The following is a 26,137-nucleotide window of genomic DNA, read 5'->3' on the forward strand; positions in this document are numbered from 1 at the left end:
GATTTGCTTTTTTATTTATTTATTTTAAATTTTTTTTTCAACGTTATTTTTGGGACAGAGAGAGACAGAGCATGAACGGGGGAGGGGCAGAGAGAGAGGGAGACACAGAATCGGAAACAGGCTCCGAGCCATCAGCCCAGAGCCTGACGCGGGGCTCGAACTCACAGACCGCGAGATCGTGACCTGGCTGAAGTCGGACGCTTAACCGACTGCGCCACCCAGGCGCCCCTAGATTTGCTTTTTTAAATGCCTACATTTGGATATCCCATGTTAAATCATCAGACCTTAAACCAATATCATTTTCCTGACACCTTTTCTTCTGCCTGATTCTGCATGTATTAATGGATATCCCCAGGAAAAACCATGACGCCACATCTCCACCTTTTTCTCTGCTCCCTCCATTGAGTAGGTGCCCAAGTCCCATCAATTCTGCATGGGCTCTCCCAATCTCCCTGTTCCATCCTGACTACCACTGAGCTAAACTGAGTAAATCTTACAGGTCAGACTCTATCCTAGAAACTTTCCACTCCTTATCTTTCTAAAGGTTCACTACAATGCTAAGGACTGGGTCGCTTTACACTGCTGTTATGGATCTATAATCTGAGAATTGGAGAGGTTAATAAAGATGTTCAAAGTTAACTGGTTACTGCTGGCACTGAGACTCAAATCCAAACTCCCAGCACTGATTTCTAAAAGAAAGCTTAGACATTCATGACAGTTTGGGTGTGTTTGCTCTGCCACTTATTAGCTAGGTGGGTATCTTAATATTGTCAAGCCTCATTTTAATCATTCAGCAAATGTACAAAATATTTCCTCTTTAGTGTTGCTGTATTAAATGATATACTGCCTGTTAATCATTAGCACAGTGCTGAGTGTATATTAATATGCTAAATAAATCCTATTTTTAAAAATAAATAAGAATTATTATTTCTATATTGTTGCAATACATTTTTTGACAGGTCTCCACAAAAACATATCCCTCGTTCAAACAATATACTTTTCTTGATCCCAGCCCTGATCAGGTTACTTTCTGGCTTAAATTCTTCAGTGACTCAAATAGTATCCTTCTGTCAACAAAGCTCTATATTATGGCCACAACCAACATATTCAGCATTTAATAACACTGCTACCTCTTACTTTATCATCCAAGCAACACAGACAACTTACCATTCCCAAAAATATTCTGATATTTTTGGCCAGATATTAGCTTGGATTGATCCATTGACCATGAATATACTTCCTCTTCTTGATTTGCTAGTGTTCTGTCATACCATCACAGAGGACTCAGATGCCACCCCTCCATGAAATTTCCCTGATTCTTAGAATTAGGCCCTCTTTTTTTCCCATTGTCAACATTTTGTCTTGGTATATATTGCATTCTACCTTGTAATGCAGATAACTGGAAACATGTCCTGCCTATTCTAATGAAAACAAGAACTGAATATTTTATGTTTGTGTAAACTTTATAATAAAAAATGTGGAGCCCATAGGTGAGAAATAATGATTTGGACATTGAATTAAATTATTTTAAGTTAATAAACAAAATGTTAATGTTTTTAGTTAAATGCCCAATTTGGAGGGATATTACCAGTATATATTTTCTCTCTCTCTCTTTTTTTCATTCCATCATTTAAAAGTGCACTTTTATATAATTTTGGTAATTTTTTTTTAAGTAGAGACCTTATTTACTTCCATGAAGAAATATCTTTTGGAAGAGATAGTGTTCTCTTCCACTGACAAAGTCATATGTATGGTGCCACATGAAAAAGTTCAGAAGAAAAGAAAATCTGAGACATTTACATTATGATTATAAATAAAAGAAGGAAGGAGTTTTCTTTTTGAGAGAGAGAATGAGAGAAAGTGAGCACGTGCAAGTTGGGGAGGGGTAGAAAGAGAGGGAGAGAGAGAATCTTAAGCATGCATAGCATGGAGCCCTGAAAAGAGCCCAGCGCAAAGCCCCATGTGGAGCTTGATGCAGGACTCCATCTCATGACTGTGAGATCATGAAATGAGCTGAAATCAAGAGTAGGGCACTTAACCCACTGAACCACCCAGGCATCCAGGAAATTTTTTTTATTAAATACCTCCATATAGTGGCCGTCCTCTTCCAAGCTTGGAAACAAAACTCAAATTTTGTCTGAGTTTTCTGAACTCACTACTGACTTTGACAAAATACATTATATAGAGCATATCTTTTCAGCCAAGACAAACTCAAATTACAAAAATATTTTAATTGACACAGTGATTCTAACTAAGTTTATACAGAAAATGAATCATTCCTATGATAAGCCTCCGACAGTGTCTGTTTTTCTTTTGAACCAATTGAGCAACTTGAAATAGTATAATTATTGCAGCTGGGCATCTAAGGATTCCATGAGAAACTAAATGTAGCTCTTCCCTTACAGTCCTAAGAATTCTAGATCATTGTCAGGGCTGCAATTTCAGCAGGTCTAACTGATGGCTCCTCTCTTCTGCATAGGGTTATTTTATGCTTGAGCTCCTGCCTTCCAAGTTCCTTGTCATGTTCCCTATGTTGATCTCCAGGTTGTCATATATTGTCAAATCTTACTCTTCTATAATTGGGCCACTGCCTTCTGTGCCATTTTTTCTCAGATAGAAGACTATTTTTGCCTACAGACTAATCCCAGGATTGAGTATCTTCAGTTTGTTGTGAAATATCTTGATAAAATCTGATCCTACTTGCCTGGGCCACTACCCAGCTGTTATGCTACACTTAACTGATTACATGTCTTGCTCACCTACTTAGAAACTGCCAAACAACTTTCAGATGCTGCTTGCTTGATTGTCTGACTGGGCCATCCATCCAACTCCTACTGTCTGGACTGTTCTGCATTGCTGGATCTACACTGGTTAATATGTTAAATCTGGATTCCATTTACCACATATAATTTTTACTTTTCAGCTCCCTTTTTTGATAATGACTCCATTCAGTCTAGGATATCAAGCATTCTAAAAAAATTTTTTTCTATTAATTTGTCAGAGGTAGCAATATGTTTCAGTCATAATGTTAAAATGTTATAAAACTAATCTTTCAATTACCAATATAGCTTCTCATCTTCTGTGCTGATATTCATAGCATCAATAATTTCTTATTTTATTAGATCACAACTTTAGAAATCATAAGTTTTTTTTTTCTTTTCTCTTCCAACCTTATTCAAATGATTAATCAAGATTTTGAAATTTTCTTTTATGATAGATTTCTTCTTTCCTATTCATAGCAACCTTGTCCCTCTTAAATGTCATAATTCCTACAAAAGTTTGAACTGAGATTTTATTTAAATATTTACATTAATAATATAAAAAATTGCCAAAATATTTTCATTGTATCATTTTCTTGTGTAAAAGAGACTTTCACATAGCTATTGGACCTAACCCTAAATCATTTACCTGTAGTGTAAGATCTTTTATTAATTGTCTCCTTTATATCTATTAACTTAACATCTTTCATGTATCGGTCATTCAATTTGCACAATTTCTTTTGCACTTTAAATTTTTGAACATATGATTTTCAGTTCAGGAAATATGTAGTCAAATAAGTGCATGATAACATCCATATTAAGATATCACTAAATTGTTTTATCTGGATCAATTCTTAACCCTAGTCTAGGCACAGATTCATTAAAAACAATATGGGGGGCAGGGAGGAGAGAAGAAAAGAAAAAAAAAACAATTAGCTTGCTAACCGTTTGTTTTTAGACTCTAGGTTTACAACATAGATTTTTTTCTAGTTCTGACTCTACTTAAAATGTACAAACAACTCGTTTTGAGACAAACCACAAAACTACTCAAATTACTTTTTTTAATGTAGTAACTCAAGTCTATGACTAATTTAGTCCTGCATCCACCAAACAGTTAAAGACAGTGCAATAATTGTCAATGAAGTATTTTCAAATCATGTCTAAGTTTTCTTGCTATATACTTTCTCAAAAGTACATGTATAAGAAAACTTGTCTCACTGTCTAATGTTGAAGTTGGCTCATGTGCATGAGGATGCTAAGTGAGAGTTAAGGTCAGTGATTATTCAGGGACTCAATTTAAAGAGAAATCACCACCTACCAGGGTCATTAGGACATGTGTCACTTTCTCATAAGAAGTGGGACTTAAGGTATCTTTTGAAATATGGGTCAATTCAGGAAACATATTTTAGTCAAAGCACAGAAACTGAGAGGTCAAGTAGACATGAACAAGCTACAGCTGAGGGATAGACAGGGGCTAGCCTACTACAAGCAGTGTGTTTTGAGAAGTATTACAAATAAATGTTGAAAAGGTAAATTGAACTGGATCATATAGAACTTTAAATAAGAATGTCAGATTTATTACACATATACTGTTTTAGATATAGTCTTATATACAGTAGATGTTCAATAAATGAATAAATTAATTTTCTCAAGAAGTGTAAAGACATATAAAAATGCTAATAGTGATGCTTACTGCCAACAGAAAAAATACAAGAGGTCACAAAATTGATTAAAGTACCAAAATTATTGGTAGAATCAAAAATAATTCTGATTTCATTGTCCATATGGAAGCTTACATTTACCATGTTCATGTTTTCAAAGCCCTCATTGGGAAAAAAAAAAACATTTATTCTGTCTTAGGAAACTATGAAAAAAGAATATATTATCTTAATTCTACCAAACATCTATGACTATACCAAATGTTTCAACCAAGGGTAAACCATTTCCCACAGAAATCTAATTAGTTGACTGCAAGAAGTTTTTTAAAATTAAAACTTTAATAATCAGGATGGCCTTTATTATTTTTGCTTACATACATGTAATTAAGGCCATTATGAAAAAAATTTGTTTTCAAAACTAGGAAAGAATAAATCCAAGTGTTTAAGACACCACTCTAAATAACCTGAGGTCATACTGCTAATAGAACCTTAGATGTACAGGAATATTTTCTGATTGCCTTGAAGATTACACAGAAATATTCCCAGGTCAAAACATGACCATATTTTCTGACTTTACTGATAGCTAATATTTTACAAACTTTTGAAATATAATTCTAGAAGATTATATACATGAATAATTTCTTCTATCTTGAGGGTTTGTTTTTAAGTTTATTTATTTTGAGAGAGAGAGAGAAAGAGAGACAGCATGAGCCGGGGAGGGACAGAGAGAGAAGGAGAGAGAATCTCAAGCAGGCTGTGTGCTGTCAGCTCAGTTTGTGATCATGACCTAAGCCAAAATCAAGAGGGACGCTTAAGCGACTGAGCCACCCAGGCGCCCCTCTTAAGTTTTTACACATGCAATAAAATTTTGGCAGCAATTAGATGATAGTTACTGCACCTGCGTGAGCTTAATTTTGCTTGCCTTGGAAATGAACACACTAATTTCTGTCTCAGTGGCTTTGGATGGAGGAAGGCATGATGAAATCAAATAAAATATGCAAGTTTCTAAAAGAAGCTAGATCTACGGTAGCTTGGGTCAGGCAGAACCATGTAGTGAAAAGAATGCGGGTTTTCAAGTTCGATTAAAAGAAAACATGTGCTCTTTTTATTGCATCAAATGCTGTACCTTAAAAATGCTAATTCTTTAGCAGTATGATCGTGAATCTCTATCTCAAAATGGGAAAATGTGCTCAAGCTAAAATACACTAATATATTTTTTGTCAATAGCGTGAGGTGGTATTGCACACAAAGGTGTGTTTGTTGTTAAATGCTCCCAGCTATATACTCCAGGTCTAATTGTGTGAATGGCCCAAGAAGAGTCCAGTCATGTATATAACCAATAATTTTCAAACACAACTCTCCAGCTTTCCTAAATGTGTTCTGTTGAGGAACAGAGTACCTCTACTCTCATTTCAGTATAATAGAGAAAAACGTCAGCAGCCATGCAATACCTCTGCTTTAGAAAATTTGGGCAGAGTTTGAAGGAGGACAGATTTCTCCTCATCTTTACCAAAGTATAAGATTAAATGCTACAATACCAGAAAAGGACATGACAATGAAGAACATGAGAGCATTAAGAACTTTTCTACACATAATTTAAAATTTTTCCCACAAAATCATATTAATCCAAAAAATAAGGTCAGAATAAAAATCAAATGCCAAGGACTGGGACTAGAATTTTTATATTTGGAAAGTTGTGTTTCCTCTTGACCTTTAATTAACTAAGAGGGTAATAACCCTCAGTTCCAATCAATTTTCTGATACTCTTTGATTAATAGTTCTGAGGAAGAACCAGCAACAACACCAAAAGGGGCATGAAAAAGTATTTTTTTCAAAGTGACAGTCAGGGTGTGTGAGTGTGTGTGTGTGGGTGGGTGTGTGTTGAGTGTATAATTAAGATACATGTGCACATACACACTCTCTCTCTCTCTCTCTCTATATATATATATGTATATATATATGTATGTGTATATATATATGTATATATATGTATGTGTATATATATATATGTATATATAGACACACACACACACATACACATACACATACAATCTTTCTGATCCTTTCTCTGCCTGTGACATTGTTCCAGTTTTGTTAAATTTCAGTATTCCATTATTGTTTGGGGTTATGTTACTTAAAAAGTCATCAGTGAATACTGTATAGTGGTGAATAGTTATTTGTAAGTTTTTATTGAGAGTAAGTGAAATAGCTGAATTTAGGCTGGAAAAGTTTGTTAGAGTCATAAAGTTTTTCAACTCATATACTTTGTTAAATTGAAATTAGGAAACCCTCTCCTTTTAGGGTTTCAGGATACGAATCACTTGAGAAACTTTTGAAACATATAACGCTTGTTTATGATACTGAAATAAATATAAAACTACAGTTTATATTAATTAAAGGAATAGTAAATACAAAACAAGTAAGAAAGAAACAGAAAAATCTAGACAGAACTCAAGGGGCATCATTTAACCCCTTTACAACAATGTCCAAAATGAAGTATTTGGGTACCAGTCAAGTGATGCTTCATTTGGTGGCTCATTAAAAATAGAGGCCACCGGTTCACATGTACTTTGAACATTTTTAGAAAGTGAACTTACTTCACTGGTTTTAATCATGTCTTACTACTTGGTCATAAGGCCTCAGGATAGGAAAATGCTGTCATTTTGAAGTAGTATTGAGGTTTCATCTTTGGAGGATAAAAAGCCTAACAGCAGGAATAAAAAATGATATGATCTTTATAATCTTTAGTTCTTTTATAATTTTAAGTTGTGTCGTATTATTTCTGTTTGTAGTTTGCTACAATTATTTGTCCAGGAATGAATTTAGTTACATACAGGACAAGATAGGCACAAATGGGAATACTGAATCAAGATTAAAAAAAAAGAAGGAATTATTCTTAGAATTACCTACCTAACCTAGTATACCATATTTGGCTTTTTGTTTATCTAGTAACAATCGCAAGGTTAATTTGTTATAAAGTCAAACACTGTTGTGTTACCCAAAACAATATGATAAATTTATAAAAGAGATAATAAGGGAAGAGTTCTGAGTTCAAGTCCAATATGCATTCTCTATAAAACTACATTTTTGCTCATATCTACATTTACAAGTATATTAACATTTCATGTAAACAAACACTATGCTTACTTGAAGTTACAAGAGGTACTTCTCCATCTTGTATTTCAACCACCACTGTCAAACCCAAGGAGGGCAGGGGATCAGTCGAAGAATCGAGTTTTATGACTATATGGGTCTCACTGCTACAAACTGCAACATGTGCTAGAAGGAGAAAGCCAGTTCTACAGAGTTCTTGAGCAAGGTCTAAGAAGAGCAAGGAAATTAATTGTAAATATTCTTTGGGATATTGTAGTTCTATCCCCTACAAAGCATCTGGGGTATGTGTGTGAGGAATAGTTAAGGCTTAGTTCAATATTTTTAATGCCTATTTTATTTCAAACATACTGCATCTTAAAACTTTGCATAAGTAAAAGAGGTTAGAGTGGGAGAGAGCCAAAGCATAAGAGACTGTTAAAAACTGAGAACAAATTGAGGGTTGATGGGGGGTGGGAGGGAGGGCAGGGTGGGAGGGAGGGCAGGGTGGGTGATGGGTATTGAGGAGGGCACCTTTTGGGATGAGCACTGGGTGTTGTATGGAAACCAATTTGACAGTAAATTTCATATATTAAAAAATAAAAAAAAAAAACAAAAAAAAAAATAAAGAAAAAAAAATAAAAGCACAGTAAGTCACCTAAAAAAAAAAAAAAAAAAAACAAAAAACTTTGCATAAGTAGGAATCTAAAATATTCAAAATTACATTTTATTAATACCACAGTTAGTGAAACAAAAATTACGATGTTATTTATAAATGTTCTTACCTTTACATCTTTGACATTCATCCTTGTTCCCTCTTTCCCAACAAAGATATCATCAATGTCCACAAGGATGTACCTGTCCAAGGACAGTGTCAGCCTCTTCCCTGACAAGAAGGAGATGGCATCTATGAAGATGAGCTTGTGTAGCCAAAAGTTTAAGTTGTTGCCAAAAAGAACGCGCTGAATTCCATCATGAAGCCCCAGATCCTGAATCACTGTCGCATAGAGTGGTTTGCTGGATGAGGATGAAAGGAATTTTTCTGTCTGTAATTCAGTTAAAAGCACAGGCTGGTAGGTTGAATGATTATATTGGAAAATACTCCAGTCTTCCCCAGGAAGAGGGCCTTTCTCAACCTTGGGGGCTTTGGTAATATGCAGCAAAGGAGACTGAGGGTTGACAAAACAGTCCTTTAGAGCTAGATTATTGAAAAGGTTTAATGGAAAGCCTTTTAATTGTGTACTTGGTAAGCTGTTCTCATTGGCTTTATGAAAACCAATTATACTAACACTGTATTCCATACAGTATTTTTCTAAAAGCTCTCGATTCCATGAGTCCATGCTGACATACTTCAGAATATTTTCATAAATAACTAAAATATATTTCCCTTTGCCATTATCTGTAAGAGGAGGTATATCCCCCTTGCCAGGGGCAATGACCATTTGGTACTGAAATCGGCTAGACTCCAAGATAGCTATGATATCTTGACCAAGTTGAGAATATTGGCTCTCCACAAATAGGAGGACAGTAGGATCAGTTTTGGATGTATCAATAGGTTTAACTGTTTTCAGCTCCATTGACCGATATGGTAGAATTTTGATGTCAGCACATTCTGCTTCTGCAGTGGTTTCAATAACAGTCATTTCCTGTTTATAGCCAGAGTAGAGGAAATAGGCAGAAATGACAATGCTCACCAAACAAAAGGTAGCTAAAAGAACAATCAATGTTCGAAAACTTCTCCGAAGCTTCACAATAAGATTCATTTTTTAAAATACTGCTTTGTAAGTTTTTTCCAATTTCTTTTTCTAAAGTGCCATAGTGAATAAAGTATGAGATGGTGCAATTATCACTTCCCAAAAGTTCATGTAACCATTGCAAACCATGTAAAATGTTTGAAGGGATCACAAGTAAGTTAAAGCTGGAAGACAATGGACCAGGAGAGCAAAAGTTGAAGAAGGGATTTTGAGTATGTCCAATACCAAAGACTGATGCAGAATCCTTTAAACATTATCTGAAAAAAAGGAGAAATGTAATGACTAAGACAGAAATATAAATACAAATGTTTATGTGATATGGATGCTTATATATAAGAAAAATACATATCAAAGATAATTTTAGTGTGTTAATATGCTAAAATATTAATAGCTTAAAGTTTACAGTCTAGGTTTTTACTATTAGAGTAGATTTTTTTCATGTCTTCAAGAATACAGATTCCTATTTCATTTTGCCAAAGAAAGAGATCATTTTTCAAACTAGTCATCTCAAAAAAAAAAAAAAAAAAGACTTAAGAGAGGCATCTGGGTGGCTTGGTTGGTTAAGCGCACCACTCCTGATTTCTTTTAGCTTAGGTCATGATCTTATGGATTGGTGAGTTCAAGACCCACATCAGGCTCTGTCCTGACAGCTCGGAGGGAGCCTGCTTGGGATTCTTTGTCTCCCTTTCTCTCTCTGCCCCACTTCCCCCTCTCTCAAAATAAATAAATAAACTTATAAAAGAGAGAGCTAAGAAAGAAAGTTTTAGTGTAAAATGTTAATAACCATAAAGATTGCTTCTATAGGACTGGTAAACATTATTTACATAAAGAATTAGAAAATCAAATATTTGTGTATGCGTTGGAACAGTGAAACATGTTCTAAGTGTCTGCTAAGTATCTGGAGTGCCAAGCTGAGGGAATGATTTTGTCTTAAGTATATACAGTTGTTACAGGTTTTTCCCTTTAATAACACATCCTTTTCTGAAGTTGCAGGGAGACACTTGGTCTTCTTCACCATACCAGCCAAAATACACAGGATTTCTCTTTCTCTATTCTTAGAAGCAAAGTGATGGAGGAGCTATAGGAGAAAGAACAAAATGGGAACAACCATCCTCAGACCCCTCTAATGAGAGGCCAGGAAGCCTAGATGAGAAGAAAAGCTTTGACATGTTTGTCTTAAAGCACATTCTAAATTTGGCTTGCCCCTATAATCGAAATTAAATTTGAATTTTTATTCATTATTAATAAATTTATTATTTTAATGTAATTATAATATTGATATTATATTCATTATTAACATTATTAATTATAATTATTAATTATTAATACATTATGATTTAAAATAAATTATAATTTAATAGTTAAATTATAATTTATTCATTATTAAATTTTATCTAATAATCATATGTTCTATTTCCATATCACTTTCTTTAGTTCAAAAGAAAAAGAATGTAGAGAGAATTAAAAAAATTTTTCCCCAAATGGCTTTACCACAAATGGATATAATTTTCCATTATTCTATTTTATTTGTTTTGATGGATGACTCTAATTTTTAGTGAATTGCTTTCTATAAAAAATTTTCTTAATTCTCAAAACTGGTTTAGACTATGGAATTTTCAAATTCCCAGTTTACCAAACTCTTGTCAAACTAGTAGAAAACAATCAAAAAAGTTCATGTTTTCAATTTGTGACACATATACTTTAATACACAATAATACTATTGACATACAACATCACAGAAAATCAAATTAACATGTAATATGAGTTGTATATTATACATATTGTATCATTTTGTAAATATTTTATAGGTTTTGGGTTTTTTTTTAATTTGAATAACCTGTGTAATTAATAGCTATTAATGATTAAAAGATTATTAAACTATGGAGCATCTGGGTGACTCTTTGGTTGAGCATCCAGTCTCAGCTCAGGTCATGACCATGATATCGCAGTTAGTGAGTTTGAGCCCCACCTGCCCTGCGATTGCTCTGTGATGAAAGTGCACTTTGGATCCTCTGTTCCCATCTCTCTCTGCCTCTCCTCTTTCTCAAACACAAATAAATGGACATCAAAAAAAGATTATTAGACTAAATGATTAAACTATAATATGATACTACTCCCATTTTATATTTTTATGTTCTGATGTTCTGAAATACATTTTTCCTGGTAATTTAAATAAAATTCAACAGTTGAATAACGTTTGTCTATGCCTTAGATTTTGGGAAAAAATAAAAACAACCTCAAATATCCACAATTAAAAATTTTTAAATTTCTACCAAACATTTCAATTCTTCAGATTCTATTTATATATAGACTTGAATTTTTACCAATTTGAAAAATCCCCCTAGTGGTTTCATATTTACTTTAAAGAAAAATTAACTTCCATGTTAGGCACTTACTAATACTGCTATCAAAAATAATTATTTAAGATAATTATTTGATCTCCAAAAACTTTTCAAGTATCAAAATACTCTATTCTCTATAAACAAACTGAATTGTATTTTAATAAAAGAAATGAAATACAGCAATGAAAAGGTTTTGGTTTGATTAAAATGTACAAATCAATTATGCTGTATCCTCTAGTTTTGTGTATATATGAACATGGCCATAAAGTTCATTTTAAAACTAAAAATTAAATTAAACAATATGTATAATAAATATTGAAAAATTTGAAATTCGCCAAAGGAAATTATGCAGTCTTATATTATATCTACTGCTAGATTTCTCCAAGCTCATGTATTTGGTTTTAAAATCCGTTAAGTGTACAGGGAATTAGCTCCATCCCCACCCCTCCCCATCCCCTGGATCACCCACAAGAACAGACTAATTCACATACTTTGTGGGTTTGCTTAGTATTTTAAGAGGCAATTTAGTAAGGAATTTAAAAAATGGATGACACTACTTTGTTAAATCCTTATCTATTCTGACATTAAAGATGTGATTTTTATTTTTGAATACACAAAGGATGAGATGTCAGTTTTGCATATTAGAATGGCTCATCTTAATATGTAATAGTGAAAAAAAATTAAAAAGCATATGGAACTAGAATCTGCCAACCAAAAGAATAAATAAAATTTAAATATGACATTTATTTAACATTAATATGTTCAGAGTTAGAAGAATGAGAGATACATATTATCACCATTGTGGATATGTGAGTTTGAATGTGAACGTGTGTGTGTGTGTGTGTGTGTGTGTGTGTGTGTGTGTGTGTATTTTAACCTAAGGACTTATCCTTCTTCCCATTCAGTCCTCCCACTTATCCTTCCCTAACAAAAATTAGGCAGTGCAAGTGAGAAGTCTGGAAAATAAAAGATGGTAAACCAGAGATGTTTACTTATGTCCTATGCCTGAGACAGAAGAGGTTTGGCATTGTTTGGGATGCCAAAGCAATGCAGTCTGTGATTTGCCTGAATCTCTTGTTGTGAAGTAATAGAAAAAAATATGTATATACACACACATACATGTGTATCTGTCCTGTTGCTGGCATAAAGCTCCTAAAAGACTTGTTATTTCCTATAATAAGAGCACTAAGAGCATCTTTAGATATAATATTTGGTTTTTGACACTGGTTCCTGACACAGAGCTCCTAAAGTTCTTGGAATTTCCTGGGTGAGAGCAGTATCTTTTGTTCTAATGAGGCAATGCTTGGTGGGTTCCTGGTGGTCACTAAAAAGACCACGCCCTGTTTAGATGCTTAGAACTTTTAGCCTCACCCTCATCCTACAGGAAGGGGAGAGGGACTGGAAACTAGGTCAATAATGGATCATGCCTACATGATGAAGCCTCCATAAAATTCCCAAGGTTTTGGGATCTGGAGAGCTTCCAGGTTGGTGAACATATCCACAAATGTGGATGCACCCCAACTCCATAGGGACAGAAACTCTTGCGCTTAGGACCCTACCATACTTTATCTTATGTATCTCTTTATCTGGCTGTTCATCTGTATCTTTTATCATACAGTAAATTGGTAAATGAAATAAGTGGTTCCCTAAGTTTTGTGACTTTCCTAGCAAACCATCAAATCCGAATCCAAGGTGAGGTCATAAGAACCTCTGATTTGTCTCAAAGTCAGAGTGGTTGTGGAAAACCTGGGGACCTACAACTTGCAATTGGTATCTTCAGAAGGTGAGGGGCAGTGTCCTAGGACTGAGCGCTAAACATGTGGGGTCTGAAATAACTCTGGTTAGTGCCAGATTGAATTGAATTGTAGGACAACCAATCGGTGTCACAAAGCATTGCCCCATATATCTGGAGTCAGAAGTGTAATGAGGGTGGCAGTAGTGTGAGTATAAAGAAGAAACACATGGAGGAAAAGTAGGTTTATTATATAGTGCTGTGTCCCTTACAAAGGAAAAAACAAACAAACAACAAACAAAAAAAAACAAGGCAGAGTGTAGGGTAGGAACACCAACTTAAGAACCTTGGAAAAGTCAATAAAATTGAGATCATTTTTAAAAAGACAGATGTTAAATTAGACATAAAAAATAGGCATATTCATTTAAGGGTAATAGTGAAGACATCAAATGCTATTTCAAAATCCTAAAAATATGTGTCATGTATTCTTAAGGAGTCTTTAGTGATATGCTAGTTTCGACTTTACTTTAATCCAGTGCATTGTGCAGGATGAACCTGAGACCAGCTGGAAACAAAAGGCACAAGCAGGAGCTCTTTGCCCTGTTTTCCCCTTACATCATGATGTTTTTCTTATAGAATGAATGGGCAAATGCATGGATGAACAAGTAAAGAGCATTTGTTAGGTTACATTTCCTTAACCACCATACCAAGCAAGTTAAATAGGCTTTGATCCCAAGTCTGCTAAATCTGCCTTTCACCTGTCCTAATAAATCTACTTTAAAAATTTGGAGACACCTATTCATTATTTTTTGTGACAACATATCCCCAAAAAAGTGCAGCTGCATGACCCCTGTGCAGGCTTTGGTGAGAAAAAAAAAGGAAGCTTTTAGGTGCTGGCTTCCTTGCTGGCTTCTTTTCTTTTCTCTTTTTCTTCTTTTCTCTTTTCTTTTCTTTTTTTTTCTTTTCTTTTTTCTTTCTTTCGTCTTCTCTTCTCATCTCTCTTCTCTTCTTTTCTTTTCTTTTCACCTTCCAAATGTGACTCATCACCTCAGTAGTAGTGGAATAAATATCTCTCAGAATCTTTCACTCTCTTTGAAGATTAGGTAATGTGAAATTATTGTTTTGTATATCTGTTTTTAAAATGTTCTTTGACTTATTTCCAAAATTTATAGATTTTTTAAAAAAATACAGTTTGTGAAATCCATTTACCAAGAGTTCTCAAACATTGTAAATTTCTAGTAATTTCTGGTAGCAGTAGAGGAATTATTAAACAAGGCAACTGAAGAAAGTATTATAGTTATTGCTATTTTTTGGAAAGAAGAAAATTCAGAAGTAAGCTAGGGGCTAGGAATCACAATGAATTTATGAGTGACTTTTTCTTTTTTGAAGGTGGTATCATGAGCTATACAGATGATCACAGAGGCTCATTAAAGTTAGCTGAAATTGAAAAAAAATACAATAATATTTACTAGCATTTAATAAGTGGTTACTTCTTGACAGTCATTATAGTACATTTTTTTGCATTCATCACCCTGTTAGTTAGTCATTATTAGTCTATTTTTAAAATGAGGAATTCGGGATTTAGAGGGTTTAGAAAAGGGACTGAGATCATGCTCCTGGTGATTTTTGATGCCAGTGTTCTATATGCCACCATTGCACTGGTGAGAAAAACCAAGTTAGATGAAACCAAGAATTTAACTGTTAGTATAACAATAATTTAACACAGATATCAGCAAGTTTTATTTAAATTTGAATATTTCATCTGAATTTATTTCAGATATTCAAAGCCAGAAATATCTACCCAAAAGGCAGAAAACAATCTAGAAGAGAACTGGATTAGCACAAAAGAAACTGTGTTGTAAGCTGAGATGACTGAAGAATTTGGAATAATTCAACTTTGACTTTTCATGATACATGGGGTGGGAGGGCATATTTTACCAAGTATCTCATTTTCATATGCTTCTTGAGTTCTTTCTTTTATCTTAGGAATATTATAAAGAATTAGCTTATATTTCATATTAATAAAGCAATGGTTTTAATTAAAATTGTGATATGTAAACATTTAACCATTTATTCCCATATATTGATGGCCCTCACACTCTCTTAAGGAGAATTCCAAAATTTATAATCATCTTTCAAGACAGATGCATTTTTCCCAAAATTATAATTCACCAACACATAAATGGCAATGAAATAGACCAAAATAAAAATATTGATGTACTTCATGTAGTGAGGGTAAGTAGCGCTTTAGGAAACATGAGTTTGTTAGCTTTGTGTGTATATATTTTATGTGTTTTTGAATCCCAATGGGGTGATTTCTTTTCTGGGTCAGAGTAAAAGATTCCTGAAAAACACTACTCCAGAAGGCACAGCTAATTCAAATTATTTAACCTGGTTTTAAGAGAATAATAAATATCATAGAGGCTTTAGCCAAAGATGGATTTAGTCTCTTAAGATTCTGAGTGCTTTCTAAAAATATCCATTATTATTCAACAGAATTTGAGACTAAGAATTGGTGGATATCACATGGTTTGATCCCTTGGAGCTCCTTTTAGCGTCCAGGCTTCAACAACCATACCTATGTATACAACTTTTTCAAAATGAAGGTACTGCATGATGAGTAATTGTTATATTTAATCAAAATAAAAACAGTATGCTTAGTTTATGATTTTCTGAAATAATGATTTTTTCTACCCTTATAACCAGTGACTGTTACTGAACTTTTATACACTTCATATTTTCTTGATTTCAGTGACATAATATAAATTTATTTTAGTCCCCAAAGTGTGCGTTTTTATCAGTACACACTCTTAAAAGTGTCATTTCCAACATAATGATAACATTACTACCACCATATTATATTGTAAAATAATATTATACTAGGTACATAGCTCTGAGCTATCAGCTATATTCACACTTCAAAAGATTATGAAAGCAACTCAGTAAATAGAAGAGTAAATGTCAGGCGATTTCTTTTATCACCATTTCCTGGAGATATATATATATATAGTGCCTATTTACCATTTTCATAGGTCTTGTTTTCTAGAGCAGAAAAACAACATGATTTTTCAAAAGGAAGAGTTCACTTTTATTAAAATAAAAATGCAAATATCTATATATTTATCTTGTTTATTAGAAAAACATAAGAACTTTGAGAAGAAGGAAAACACTAATTGGATATTTTTTCTCTTTGGCATTTAAAACTTACAAATAAGTAGCAGAAATGCTATTTGTGACCAAGTGGAGAGATCTAGTAAATGAATCATTGCATAGAACTCTGTATTTGTTCTTATAGTCAAGATTTCATCATCATATTTTGCCTTTAACACCAATGAAATAATAACATCTCCAGAAGGTATAATCCAGAATTAAATAGCATTAAACACCTTTGAATGCCTGTATTTGTTCAAAGGAACTCTAAAATTCAAACAATTCCCTTAGGACCTTGAGATGATTTTGAGATAGATCTTTGACATCTCTCTCATTTTTGTGTAGATTTGGGGGTAATGTTTACTGTGATATTCAGAATTAAAGTAGGACCAGCTGGGGTGTCTAAAATTCAGTTCCATTTTGGATATGCTACTATTTTCTCCCATAGGGGAGGCATTCATCCAGCATCCATTCAACATATAAATGTATTAACCTTTATTAACAGTCTAATATTTTCCAGGTATATCTGCAAATTCAACGGTAGCTCATATCATCATAAAAAATACCTAAGTTCTTTTATTTTCATCTATTCTTAATTTCTCCTGTTTATTTATTATCTTCCTTTCATTTCCAGAAAATTTTTCTCTTTTTTTCCCTGTCTTGACACTGGATGGTTTTAAAGTTACCTTTAACTTCTTAACTTTTACCCTTAACAGTTTAACTTTTTTGCAAATTAGATTTAATGTGATGAGTATGAGCATTAAACAGTGATCTATGTAACAACGTTTCCATTTTCTATTTCCATTTTCTTCTCATTCCAAATAAGCAATTTATAAGGGAACTAAAAAGATGACTGAAGAAATGAAATATATGGTATGCTTCCTTGTTTAGATATAGTCTTATGAACAATTTTCTCTCAACTCTTTTTCTGGAAATTGTCTCATCTACAAAGGAGATGTTAAAAATGTTTTTAAAAACTGACACTAAGTTTTTTCTTTGCAAAATTATGTATATTTCTACTACAAAAGCATGAAAATTTGCAAACATTTGTTAACAAAAACTTCATGTATTTCTAGTTGTTTCTCTATACGTAATTTGTTTTTATGTAGTTTTTATGTAGTTGTATTTGTTTATATATGTTTTTATGTGGTTGTGATTATACAAAAAATAATTTTATCCTATGGTATTACTTAAAATTATAACATAACTAGTTACAATAAAAGGGAAATGATGAAACCCTTCTTGTATCCATTATTGTTTTTTCATTTCCATTCCTAGACATATTTTGACAATTTCAATAATTTCTAAGCCTGATAGCCCCACTATCTAATTCTATTTTCCTTTACATGAAAATAGAAAATGAGGGTTGAACTAGCTGAACATCACCTTGGGAGCCGAGTTGACTGCCATCAATATTTCTCACACCTAAGAAATTTTCACCTTACTTATTTGCTTCCTGATGCATGGAAAATGGGTATTTCTTGTAAAGACAAACTTTTTCTCCCCTGCCTCTTTTCTAGAACTTCTACCTCTCTTTTATGAGGACTTAGTTAAAATCTGGGGGCAATCATTTCTTAGTAATGACCGTAAAAATATCTACATATGTTTTGTTTGGTACTTAACAATATTTTGATATCTGAATGATTTTAGTCTCCACCATTTGCTTGCTACTCTTAGTCTACATGTTTGGCCCCATATTTATTTTAGTTTGAGACTCCAGGTATAATTTTCTTAAAAAGTTTAACTCACATCTTCATAAAATGTTTTACCACAGCTACATCACCCCAACCCAAGCAACTGCCTTAATATATTTCTTTACCTTTATAGTCAAGCTTTTTGAAAGAGTTTCTCTTACAAAATCCATTTATCTTGTCATTCCCACACTTTACATGTTGAACAATTTGCAGTTCTGGATTGACCAATGTTGTCTCTGCCATATCTAAATCTAGTCAGCTCTTACTCATTTTAACAAATTCAAGTTAGATAAAACTATTCCAAGAAAAATCACTCCTGACCTTGCAAAAGCTAGTTTAGATGAGTATGTCTCCAATGTGCTATCCTAGGATAGCCTCTATCACAGGATATTTCAATCTAATTATCCATGAACTTCATGAAGCCAGGGACTGTGATTTATTCAGCATGGAATCTACAGCACTTTGTAGACCACTTTGTATAGCACATTTAAAGAACAAAAGATTCAATACTTGTGAAGAGGTAAGATCAACTTTATTCAGGACTATTATGACAGGTATAAGAAAGACAGCAGTTTTATAGTGGGGTAAAGAGATTGGGCTCAACTCAATACAGCATGGGTGAGTGGGGATTTATAGCCAAGGGATAGGGTAGAGGTCAGTGACTAGAAAATTAAGTGAGTAAGGAGGGGTTCTGGCTAAATCCACCTAAAAGGATTCTTGCTTAAGATATGCCACAGTGCTCAGACATCATTTGGGGGATGATGGAAGATGAGGAATTATATATCAAAGGTGATCAGATATTGAAGGTGGGAGGTTCTGGCACAATTGAATTAGCAAGGCTCTTGGTAAAACTAGATTTTACAAGAAAGTGCACAGATAGGCCTACAAGAAGGTTCAGGAGACTGACTAAATTTGTCAAGCAAAGAATATTTGTCACATGCAGAAAATAATCATGCCAATTCAATAACTTATTCACATCCGACATATATTCACCTTCATTCTCTACCCCAAGGTATACCTTGGGAGAAAATGCTATTTTCTCCAGGAAAGTACAGGTAGAAGAACAAGTCTGAGCTTCAGTTTCTTCATTAGAAAAATAAAGAAACCTAACATAATTGTTTATCTTTTGATTTTCATGTATCCATTCATCAAGGAAGATTTAAAAGAATGCTCATCAAAAGGTTGATCATCTCTGTATTTCTTATACTTTTCTGTATCATTTGAATTTACTATAAGAACAATGTACTACTTTTATATAAAGAATGTACTATATAAAAATATTACCAAAAATGTAAATAGAAAATTTTAAAAGGGGGTGAGTTTGCTAACATTAAGTTGCTTTAAACTCTAAAATTCATTAATCTGGTGAATAATAAGTCTTCCTTGTTTACGCTGGTCGCTGGCAATATTTTTCCCAATAATATTTAAATATCAGAAGAGCAAGTTCTCCCTATCTTTTTTGTGATACCTTTACATTTTTATTGATCTATGTTTCTTCCCAAGATGATTGTGGGTAAATTTTCAGTAGCCTAGTCTGTATATTATCTTTTCAACTAAACTCCTCCCTCTACCCTCAAGCATAACCCAATACTAAATTAGATGCATAGAATTTTAATAATCATAATTCAGTTAAATTGATATTCCATGTTATAATATTTATAATAGTTCTATTAGAACAAGAATTTGAGACTTCACATCTAAGGTTTTGAAAATTAGAAAATCAATTACAACCAAATTATCTTTAAATTTACTTATAACTAGAATATAATGATGCATCAATTGTGTCTGATAAGTCCAAATTTGAATATTAAAACACAAAATTCATATTTATCTGCTCCTAAAAGGCAAATAAAATACTTGTAGTAAAAAGAGTGGTAGGATCCTCAAAAGTCAAAGTTTCATCTACCCCTGAGATAGGTCCTGGCATCTGTGATCAACTTGAATATTCAGGGAGTGGCAAGTACACTTCTAACCATTTACCTAAGTTGATTTGCAGAATTTGGTGAAGACCCTAGTGCACACAGGGCACCGGAGGGATTGGAAGCTATGGCTCTGTACGCACAATAGTGTTTCCATGGTGGGTGCCTGCTGCAGTGGCCTTGCTGGGACACATTCAGTAATTTCTGGGTAGGAAGACTGGTGACAGGCCAGAAATCCAAGATGAACCTACCAAATGGCAATCACGATGAGACCCTGAAGGGCACTGAAATGACTGTGTGACAAGAGAGAAGAGCTAGTAGTATGTAGGCTCTTAGTATCTTTGACTACATTTGTACCCACAGGCAGTGGTGGGCTGAAGATATTTGGATTATAGATATTAATGTTGGTATATTGTTCCCCAGATTTACTTGGTCTCAGTCTATAATTTTGGGGATACAATGATAAATAAGTTTCTCTTTGAATTTCAATCATTAACTTTCTGTTTATGTTATTTTCTAGAAGACTTTTTCTTATGAACTTTTCAGTCAATCCTTCATCTTGCATTTCAGGCAATGGAAAAGATTTTTCACTAGGCACTGAATCTGGCTACAAAAGGACCTATAAAATCACCTCTTCCAGTTGAGTGATCTGTGCTTCAGAGTTGTGTTCTTTACTTTTTTAACAATTAAAAGAAATTTACAGCTAATTTTTATAATATAAGCCAAAGTAATTAAAAATACTAGGAGATAAAGTATTATAACTAATTTATCTTTACTAAACTTTTAAAATGCTCATCCAAAACTATAATTAAAACAATGTAATTAAAATTACCAAAAAAAGTAAAATATTAAAGATAACATTTTCTGTCTAGTCAACATGTTTTTTGTAACCAAGTCTAAAAAATAGGTTAAAAATCATATTTGGCATTTATTTTCCAGGATTCAAAATGTTAACTATATATTTGTATATCACATTTATTTAAAGAGAAAATAAGACATTTGTTTTTAAATGCATTATTTCTGTGTTTCCAATCTTTGGATCTCCTAGCTTTTTCAACACCAGAGGGCGGTATGCTCTTGCTTTTATTGCAAAACTAGACAGCACCTGCTCTCTCCTTTGACAGTTTACCAAAAAAAAGAAAGTGCTAACTAGGTTAGTACAGTGCTCATAGGCAACTTTCCGTCAGGAAAAAACATCCTAATGTTGATATAAGAGAAATACCAGTGATTCTTAATATTAAAACATCAATTATGCTATAATTCTACATCAAATACATTTAGTCAATTTTCTTGCTCAGTTTGTAATAAACAACCAATATATTGCTTGTAAGATTCTCTTTCTAAATTCTTATTTCTGTTTTTTTTTATTGAATAACTCTCCTTCTCCTCCTCTTCCTCCTCTTCTTCCTCCTTTTTCTTCTTTTTTCTGCTTTGCCAAGAAAGCGATAAATGAAATATCACCTCTACTTAGTATCTTGCTAGTTTTGGTGAACTTTTAACATCTAAATCTTTTTTAAGGAAGTAGAATAATAATATCTGTAATTAAAAGGTGTATAAAACCAGCTTTTCCATATATTGTTTCCAAATTACTATTTTCTCTAGAATTTATTTATTTTATTTCTTAAGGGAATAAGGAAATATGCTTTTGGGGGGAGGGTAAAATAGAGTTTCACATTTCTCTATTATGCGAACATATTTGCACAATAATTTCATTTTCCCAAAAAACACATGATTTCTAAAATTTTGAATATGCTTAAATGACCTCTTTAATATCTTAAAAGTGAAGAAATAACATAAAATGAATAATAAAAAACTTATAAAAAAAGAGAAGTGTGTACACCATGATTTAGGTCATCTCCCAATTTACTCTAAATTCTCAGTTCTGACGTGGAAATATAAAATGTAAGAGCTATATTCAAAATAATTTAAAATTGTGCTTATAATCTCTGTTTAGAATGGAATTATGACTTATTTGCAAAGAAGATTTCTAGACACTAACTTCTGTTCATAGTTACATCTTAGAATTATAGCATTATGTGCTTCCATTATAATTTATCATTTACCTGAGAATATGTAAGAATATCTTCTTATAAGGATCTGATTTGCAGATGATTTGAAAGATGATGGATTATTTGAAGGTTGTATGTGCAATGAAATATCCTCACATTAATCATCCTGAGTAATATATACAAATGTATAATGCAATTTATTTCTAGTCATACTGAGATTTTTCTCCAATTTGATTTAAAAGTTTGTTAAAGAAAAGCACTTTTAGGAACTAAGAAATCATGTTAAGTATCACAGAATATATCATAAATGGGTACTGAACAAAATGGTAACATGTTACGAACTATAACTGGAATGCAAACATCAGGGTGATTGAAAATGCACTCCAAAAAATAGTTATTAATTAGATTTAGTCAGATCATTCTGCTTATTTTGTGGAAAAGGCCACAATCCCACATATATACACACACCTCCCAATCATTTTGGCTCATTTTGAAAGAGTGGCCATAACCAAATATTGTGCAATCTTCACAGGTAATATTGAAGTGTGGGCAGTTCTTCAAGAGACAACCCTATTAACGCCTCTGGAACATGGTTGTGGATGAAAATACCTTCGATAAAGGGAATCATTTCTGGATCTGCTTCTTCACCTCACCAGCTTCTGATTCAAAGTCTGCTAGGGCATTTCTATTAATTGGCTCTGTGAAAGGCTGGGAAATAGTGAACTGATACCTAAAGTTAAAAGGTAGAAACTCGGGGCATCTGGGTGGCTCAGTCGGTTAAGCATCCGACTTCAGCTCAGGTCACGATCTCGCGGTCCATGGGTTCGAGCCCCGCGTTGGGCTCTGGGCTGATGGCTCAGAGCCTGGAGCCTGCTTCCGATTCTGTGTCTCCCTCTCTCTCTGCCCCTCCCCCATTCATGCTCTGTCACTCTCCGTCTCAAAAATAAATAAACGTTAAAATTAAAAAAAAAAAAGGTAGAAACTCATAAGATCATGAATTTCTCAAACACATAATGAGTATTCAAACTGCTGAACAGAGTGAACATAGAATTTATAAAATTGTGAGTTAGTTTAAATGACCTTAAGTATGTAAAATGGTATAATAATAAATCATGATAGAACTAAAAATAAAACAAAAACTAATTGAAATAAGTAAGGCCAATGAAGTGAAAAGGTAATAAATGGAATAAAAATGTTCTAAGTGCCATGTAGTAAGGTCATGATATTAACTGACTTAGACTTTGGTAAGTTAATATTCATATTCTGATTTCTAGTGAAACTAATAAATAATATATGTCTTCAAAGCTAGTAGAGGAGAAAAAAGGAAATGTATGAAAATATTCAATTAAAGAAAAAGAATAAAGGAGAGGAGAGAAAAGGAAAGCTAGAGTAGGTAGGACTAACAGAAAACACAAAATAAATACATAATTCTATATTAATAATTACATTAAGTATAAATAAATTATCTTTTAAAAATAGAGATTGTCAGATTGACTTAAAAGAAAACAATAAATTTAAGTGTATGTTGTTTACAAGTGACACATAAAAGAGTGTGTGAAAATAAACATCTGGAAAAATGTATCAGAAATATTTTAATTAAAAGAAAGCGGATAAAGCTAGGTGAGTATCATAAAAATAAATTTAAGGCAAAAAGAATTACTAGAGTACAGAAATCACTTAATATTGATAAAAGTCTCAGTTTGCTAGGAAATCCTTAAAATTTAAATTTTCATGCATCTAATATAGCCTTAAATGTATAAAGCAGAAATAGGCAGGGCTATAAGGTGATATTTACAAATTCCTAATCATAGTGAAAAATGTATAACATTTCTTAAGAATTGTTTGAAAAGTTGGATAGATGACCTAAGGAGACCTAAACAACATGATTCACAAACTTGGCTTAAAAGACATATTTAAAGCATGATATTCAACAGTTGTACAATGCATATTGAATTTGGAAATATTTATAAATATTAATCATACTGAGCCCCAAAGCAAGTCTCAACAAATTTCTAAGAACTAAAAATCATATAGAGATATACTATCACCACAGTGTAATTACTAGGAACTTAATATAATAATTAGTAAATTCTCATACATTTGAAATTAAAAAAAAAACATAACCTTAAAAAACTTATGGCAAAGAAAAATCATGTTACAAATTATATCCCATATAACATATATCAAAATTTGTAGATTTAGTTATTGTAATGTTTAGAGAAATTTAAAGCCTAAGTAGCATATACTTGAAAAGAGAAAAGTATGAAAATTAATAAGTTAATAAGGTAAACATTCCTCTCAAGAAGCTAGAAAATGACAACTAAAATAGTAACAAACATAGAAGAAAGACAGACAACAAAAATGAGCAGAAAGTAATCAGATAAGAAATGCAGTAAAGAGAAAAATAAAGCCAAAACCTAATTCTTTTTAAAAGGCTAATAAAATGGACAAACATCTGCTGACATTAAGATAAAAAAAAGTAAATTACACAAACCTGATAGGAATGCGAAAAAGAAGACACTACATGTGCTTAGTCATTAAAAATATAAAAGAAAATCATTGATGAATTTATAACAAAAAGTTTTATTTTAAATAAATTTAAGTAAAGTTTCCAAAAAATATATAGCTTTATAAAATTGATTTAAAAGACATCTCCACGATGGAATATTACTCAGCCATAAAAAAGAATGAAATCTTGCTATTTGCCATGATGTGGATGGAGCTAGAGAGTATTATGCTAAGTAAAATAAGACAGAGAGACAGATACCATATGATTTCACTCATATGTGAAATTTAAGAAACAAAACAAATGAACATGGTAGGAGGGAAAAGAGAGGAAAACCAAGAAACAGACTCATTTTTGGGGGTGAGGGAAGAGGGAGAGGAGAGAGAGAATCTTAAGCAGGCTCCATGCCCAGCGTGAAACCCATGGTGTGGCTGGTTCTTGCAACTGTGAGATCATGACCTGAGCTGATATCAAGAGTGAGACGCTTAACTAACTAAGCCACCCAGGTGCTCCTAGACCTTTAACTACAGAGAAAAAACTGATTATTTTCAGAGGAAATGGTGGGTTGGAGGAAGGCTGAAATAGGTAATGGGGAGTAAGAGTGCACTTGTGATGTGCACTGAGTGCTTTATATAAATGATGAATCACTAAATTCTATACCTGAAACTAATATTACACTGAATGGTAAGTGGAATTTACATAAAACACTTGAAAAAAAATTTTCAAAAAGCCTCAAAATGAATAATGCAAAATGCAAGATTTTGAATTAACAGTTAAAAAATTTCCATAAAGAAAACTCCACTCAGATTCCTTTACCAGAAGGTCCTATCAAAGTTTCAAGGAATAAATAATTCCAATCATACACAATCATTTTTTAAAAGAAATGAAAAAAAGGGCAATACCTGTCAATTTTATGAAGCTACTATAACCTTGATAGTACTAACTAATAAAGGGTTAATACAAAATTAATAAGGGATAATAATAATAAAGGGATAATACAAAAATGGAAAGTATGGGCAATGTAATCCACAAATATGAGATGTAAAATTTCTAAACAAAATATTTATTCACCATAGTTACAAAAAAAGAAATAGCATGACAAAGTAGAGAGTAAATCCTATAGGTTGACTTGTGTCCCCCTAAAATTTGCATATTGAAATTTTAGATCCTTATACCTCACAATGTAACCTTATTTGAAAATAAAGTTATTACAGATATAATTAGTTAAGATAAGGTAATACTGAAGTATAGTAGATCTCTAAACCAATATGACGGTGTCCTTACAAAATGGGGAAATTCAATAGAGACATGGGCACAGGGAGAATGGCATCTGAAGTTTGCAATGATGCTGCCACAAGCCAAGGAACTGCCAAGAGTCAGGAGAGAGGCCTGGGACAGATCCTTCCCTAGTGCCTTCAAAGAGACCATGGTCCAGCTGACCAGGATAGACATCCTGAACCTATCACCCCGACTGCAACAACGTTTCAAACTCTTAGCATCTTTCAGCCGTGATCCTTTCACTTT

General features: G+C 32.9%; 1 protein-coding gene across 5 annotated transcripts in view; it reads right to left on the reverse strand.

The window, feature by feature from the left end:
• LOC132692166 (bifunctional heparan sulfate N-deacetylase/N-sulfotransferase 4) overlaps nucleotides 1-26,137 on the reverse strand; it is a 411,890-nt gene that overhangs the window by 230,505 nt on the left and 155,248 nt on the right. For all 5 annotated transcript variants that reach the window (XM_060654309.3, XM_078445800.2, XM_078445801.2 and 2 more), the window contains one exon: nucleotides 8,293-9,518. In XM_060654309.3, the coding sequence (XP_060510292.2) occupies nucleotides 8,293-9,270 (978 nt within the window). In that variant the 5' untranslated portion in view covers nucleotides 9,271-9,518. The remainder of the gene's footprint in view (nucleotides 1-8,292; nucleotides 9,519-26,137) is intronic.

Source organism: Panthera onca, chromosome B1 (genome assembly GCF_046562875.1).
Source record: "Panthera onca isolate mPanOnc1 chromosome B1, mPanOnc1 haplotype 2, whole genome shotgun sequence".
Lineage (NCBI taxonomy): Eukaryota > Metazoa > Chordata > Mammalia > Carnivora > Felidae > Panthera > Panthera onca.